Source organism: Helobdella robusta (assembly GCF_000326865.2).
Source record: "Helobdella robusta unplaced genomic scaffold HELROscaffold_45, whole genome shotgun sequence".
Taxonomy (NCBI): Eukaryota; Metazoa; Annelida; class Clitellata; order Rhynchobdellida; family Glossiphoniidae; genus Helobdella; species Helobdella robusta.
This window is the reverse complement of record NW_008705095.1, coordinates 975,856-981,994: the sequence shown is the minus strand read 5'-3', so window position 1 is coordinate 981,994 and position 6,139 is coordinate 975,856. Positions and strand designations below refer to the sequence as shown.

The window sequence follows — 6,139 nt, the reverse complement described above, 5'->3', positions numbered from 1 at the left end:
CAGTTTAATTTGCTGACAACTAACTGGTAAACTAAAGCTCACATAACCAGAAAAACCAATAGGCGCAGCCAAAACATCTGCCCTTTAACCATATATATATATATATATATATATATATATATATATATATATATATATATATATATATAATTTCTTAATTAATTTTATTTTATAGTTTTTTGATTGCAAGGTGGTCTTCAGTCTTTTTTTTATGTAGTTCCCACGAGCGCACAGTTGTTTAGACATCATTCTGTGCTTACTAACTAATAAAGGATATTAATTTATTTTATGCTATTGATCCGCGCAACTATATTCAAGATATCAATAAACTAACATCGTTTATTTGAACACTGGAAACATGGTTTCTACAAAACAACATGCAACTCAATCCTTCCAAAACAAAATTCATCAAATTAGGAACATACCAGCACTTAAAAGAAATTAACAACATGACAGCATTCGAATCAAGCCACACATTCCCATTACTGTAAGCAATCAGGTGAAACTGAAAACACTTGGCATTATACTAAATTCCAAAGCTAAGTTTTGATAAGTATTAGTCACATCAGACCATTTTTGTCAACAACAGTAGCATCTTGTTTAATACGTTAAATACGTTGTTTAATCTTATCTAGATTAGATTATTGCAATAGTCTTTTATATGGCATCACACAACTACAAATGAAAAGACTTCAAACATTGATGAATAAAGTGCACGTGTTGCCCTAAACATTAAACTTCCAGCATGTCAGACCAACTCAATAAAAAATCATTGAAACTCTTCACTGGCTTCCAATCGAATTTCGGATCCAATTTAAAATTTCTACAACAACATTCAAGACACATTCAACACCACAGCCAATTTACTTAAGAGATCTAATCGCCATCAAAGAATCCAACAGAAACTTGCGTTCATCCATAGCACCTACAATAGTCAAACAACACGTGTCAACCAACATTGCTAACCGTGCTTTCCGTCATTCTTCACCATCAATTTGGAACACATTACCAGATCCTATTAGAACCTGTCCTTCACTGGCTACTTCTAAGAAAAAACTAAAACCTTCTTTTACTGTTTGCTATAATTGCAAATAACATTTAAACAACATCTCATCTACTATATCTAATTGTTTGGCTTTAAATGTAATCCCTATTTTATATCGTATATCGGGTTGCACTAGCTTGTCCGGCAAAGAGCGTTTCAGTTGCTTGCCCTTAGCGCTATATAATTTAAGTTATTATCATTATATACAGTGCACAGACGGCATGCTGACACACACATCTTATGTACGTGCCAGCATCTCATCGAACGCACAGTGAGTGATAGACATATTGAGTTTTAAACAGATGGCATTCGAACCAGGTCACCGCGCAATAACAGCGGTGCAGAACGTGACACTTTTACCGCCTGACCCATCTTGCAAGATGTTAATCGATGGAGGCAAGTCGAGAAGTACTTTCGAAAACATAAAAAAGGCATCTTTCTGGCACTGCAAAAAGTAAAATAAATTATTCTTTTTATATATAAAAAAAAATGTGAGTGATTTTCTTCATACACAACAAGGGAAGGCTGGATGGATACATGGAGAACAATCAATTAACAAATTAACAAAATGATATCTATAATGATATCCATAAAATATTAAGATATCGGATATAATTAACAGTACAATAGGTCTTAAATCAAAAATTTAAATAATTTAAATGAATTAATTCTTTGTACAGAAACGAAGTAATGAACATTGCTCAAGCGACTGATTTTCTCCCAACGTGTAACTTTAATTTTTGTTAAACGGCAAAATAATTGTTAATTTTCAACATGTCATCAGCGTTAGCGTTATGTTAACCATCAAAGTAGAAGAATTAATTTTTTAATGCGGTGATGTATAATATAAATGGGTTTATTCAGTTAATTATTTACAAACAAAATTTCAGTTTATCATTTTTAAGTTATAAAATTTAATTAAAAAATTGGAAAGAACTTTCAGACAATATGATTTTGGTGATTGTTTCATACTGATTCCACTGAGCCTACAAAAATTAGAAAAAACTAATTAATGAACAAAATTTAAAGTAAAAATATGATACATTTAAAAAAACAACAGAAAGCCGGCTACATCTTTTACTAAGCAAAATCACTTCAAATGGTAGTAAACACATGACAGTAATACTGATAAAAAAATTTCAGAATTACAAATTTTCAACTGAAATATTAAATTTTCTCACGATCAAACATCAAATGTTACAATAAATTTTTATTCATTCTCCCTATTTAAGCAGTTAAGGCATCCAGTGTATCCTCATCTTTTTTTGTAAAGATCTAAGACATGAAGATGTCACGGCAATTTTTAAAATCTGTCAACTGAAGTTTATTTAAAGGCAGTGCATAAATAACCAGTAATTTATCAGATTTTTGTGAAAATAAAAACATTTCATTTCCAAATTCAAAGAATAATAAAAACTTTTCTCGCTATCTGGAGACTGACTGCTGCCAGCATCTGAAATGAAAATATTTGCCTTACTTAACTAATTATTATATAGTCATTTAATTTCTGAAAGAAAAAAGTTTCATAGCGTAATTTTTTCAAAACGATTTTCGAAACTTATCTATCATTCAAGTGGCATATGGGGAATTTGTTTAAAAAAAAAATAAGAAACCTTAGCTAAAGACTGCCGTAAAATTTACTGTTTTAAATTTTATTCATGCCAGCAACAAGTGCCCAAATTAAAAATTTCATTTTTTCTAAGGCAAAATAGTTTCAGGAAAAATTTATTAGATACTTCAATGGAATGTTTGAAATAGATTGAAAACGATCGTCAGAAGAGTAAATCAGCGGGATCGGTTCAGGTGAAACAGCGAGTTAAAATGTCCTTCTACGATAGAAAGTAATAGCAGAGTAGTAATTATAATAAACTAAAACAGTAATTCAATGCAACATCGCCGCATATCTTAACAAGTATAAAATGTAAAAGTTGAACTTTCTGAGCTAAACCTCTTTTATCTAAAGCAAAAATGTCAGCATTCTTAAAAATTCTCTTCTTGTAGTACAACACAACAGCTCCGGTGATCATAATTATGAAGAAGAAGCTGAGACACAACGATATCCATACTGTCTTCCTTCTCCAGGCTTCAGAACTTTCCATAATGTCGAAAACTCTGCTGTCGCACGTCACAAACTGGTATAGGGTTATGACGTCTGAGTTGGATGATTGTTTAGTTGGTTATGATGGTTGAGTTGGATGATTGTGGTAGGTATTCTTTGAAACTATAAGAATGTGAATTGCTTAGAGGGTTTTTTGTATTAAATTTTAATTGTATAAAAAATAATTTTCATCCACATCTAAATTTTTGAAAACGAGTGTGTCGATACAAATAGGCAGAGCTCATGTGCGTATTTCTTTTGGCATGTTCTTTTGGCATTTTCTACTTATATAGTTTGGCGATGGATACAGAAAAACTACATGGAAAAAACTGGTATGAATAACAAGTCTGAATCCACTAACGAAACGACTGCAGCCTGCTACCCGCGACGTGAATCCCTGTTTGAAAAAAATTCATCATTGCTCAGAACAAAATTTAAAAACTATATACTAATTAGCAAAAAGTCGTAATTCACACGAGTATTAACTTTTCATGGAGTTCGTTACGACGATAAACAGCTCAGCAAGTACACTACTCGATGTTGTTTCGTCATCGAACGTATTGAACGCAGTGCAGCTGATTCTGTAGCGACCAGGGCGACTGAACGTGATGATGCTACCTGTAATGTTGTACGTAGCTGTTTCATCTGTAGGACCCGCCAGGACAGTAACATTCCAGAGCCATCTGCTGGCTGGAGGCGTTGAGACAGAGGTGCATGTTATTGGTTCGAAGACGACAGCCGTCAACTTGTCTAATGCCACATTCCTCACCTTTGCTAAAATGACATGAATGTATTTCGAAATTCAGAATCATTCATATTATTCTTGAATACATAGGATCGAGTTAACCAAAAATTATTACTCTACGATGAAAATTATTAACTTGTAATATGAATTTGCATACATTGACTCCAACGTGCAAAACAATGATCCCAAGTATAACAAACGACGTTTACAAAAATTTAATTCTGTCTCAACAAAAATTGTCTTTTACGAAACATCAGATAAAATAATTCAGGTTTAATTTTGCGAAATCAATAAGAGGGTAGCAATAAATTTCTCTTCATTGACATCACTCTTATCGTCGAGTTTATAACTGGAAATATATTACAGTTGGGTGTGTAAGACAAAAAACAATAAAAAAAAATAGCAGAAGAGATAAAACTTCTTCAGTAACTTTTGTGTCGCAAGCAAATGCGATATAAAAAAATATTCATATGCTTAACCGTAGTTTTCGTTGGGAATGGCTGAATCGAACAAAACAGTTATTTTGAAAAAGATTTTTAAAATATTTGAACTTCTAGTATTCATAATTTTTTTAATAATATTCTGCTAACAACTCTAAACTATAATAGAAGTTTGATTTTAAATAAACGTTTACTGGTCATGGAAGATTGTTGAGTTGTTCAAAATTCTTAAAAATTTTAAAAAATATTTTGTTTACTTTGAACGGAAAACAAACAATAGAATGTAAACTAAAAAGTTACTCCTAAAACGTCAGTGAGCAAGTCAGAAGCGAAAAGAATTACAATTCGTTATAAAGATATGTGTTTCTCTTTTGCCGCCATATTTATTGAACTATTCTTTTCTTTTTCTATATTTTAAAAAATATTTTAAAACAATGGAACAATATAATTATGTCTGATATAATCAAAACTGGGACTACAAAATCAATTTTTGTCCTGCTGCGGTCCACGTTGAGCAAATATTCAACAGTCTTCAAACCGTAGTTTTAGCACACGATGATAAGGTGATACGTGACAAATTATAATGGTTCAGAAAAATATTTTTAAAAGTCTAATTTTAAATGATTTAATAATGGAGGCTTGTAAAGTTATTCTCGATAATGAATTGGTCGACAAATTTCCAACGTTTGTGGCCGGTGAATTTTAGAAAATTGTTAGAATTGAATTTGCTGTGAACGATTGTTTGGAAAAGACAAAAAACACGAAAATTTTAAAAAGAAAAGACAAGAAAATTTGAACGACAGAAAACCAGCCATGGTTTGCCTTACTTCATGGCATACATTAGTACAAAGGCTCACTAACCTCCCAGCTGTAAACGTATCCAGAAATGTACTGCGACCAAAATCTAGTACGATCGAATGTGATAATAATCATGAAGCGCCCAATAAAAGTTTGAAACTTGGAGTTTCCAAATCAAATTTGTTCTTTTCAGCCTAACCCAATAATTAATACTATACATGTGAGTTTCTTAACTAAAGACAATTGATCATGTTGATTTACAATAGCTCTGAAAAAAAATAAAAAATTAATTAATTAAATTAAGATTAGATAAACACTTTTAATCTGCTTATAGAACTAAATAAAAAATTTAATAAATCATACAAACTCAGACAGGTACAATCATGCAGCACCTATTTTGCAATTTTTTTTTTGAAAAAATAAACGAACGAAAAAATTAATATTCTCAAAAACCTAATTTTGAATTTACTTGGGGACAGCAATTAATTTTTGCATTGGAAACCATTCCATTAAAAATAAACTCTCCAACACCTTCATTCAGCACTGTTTTGTTCATCTAATTATAATTATAACTGGAGACGAATCAAATTACAATTTATGACAATAATATTTCAATGATTCAAAGTTTCAACAACGCATTAGACAAGCATTTTCTTTCTAGTTGATGGCATTTGTGGGTAGGCCAAGAAGAAATATAATTGCATCAGTCACAGGGAAGTTTTGCTCTGTCAACTCAACACGTCAAAAAATTTACTGAAACTACACCAGATAGAGCAAATAATATTTGATCTCGTTCAGTTGAGGGCAAAAAAAAATTTACAAAAAAATATAGAAAATTATAAAATGATGGCCAGACAGGTCTAATCGGAAAGGTGAACTGAAATAAATTGTAAGTTGTGAGAGATTCAAAAAACCGTTCGTGAAGGCGATGGTAAGGGTTTTGCGAGGTTCGTACTTACTCGCATACATTCGCCGTGTTTGTGGACGAGTCGAGTCATCCAACGTTAACAATC

The 6,139-nt window shown here is 31.7% G+C and overlaps 1 protein-coding gene across 1 annotated transcript; it reads right to left on the bottom strand.

The window, feature by feature from the left end:
* Positions 1-2,904: 2,904 nt before the first annotated feature.
* HELRODRAFT_193241 (hypothetical protein) lies at positions 2,905-5,261 on the bottom strand (the record flags this gene model as incomplete). The annotated part of the gene is made up of 5 exons (XM_009026136.1): positions 2,905-3,197; positions 3,505-3,540; positions 3,630-3,917; positions 4,319-4,388; positions 5,190-5,261. 5 exons carry the CDS (start codon positions 5,259-5,261, stop codon positions 2,905-2,907), a joined length of 759 nt encoding a protein of 252 aa, XP_009024384.1.
* Between the last annotated feature and the right edge of the window lie 878 nt (positions 5,262-6,139).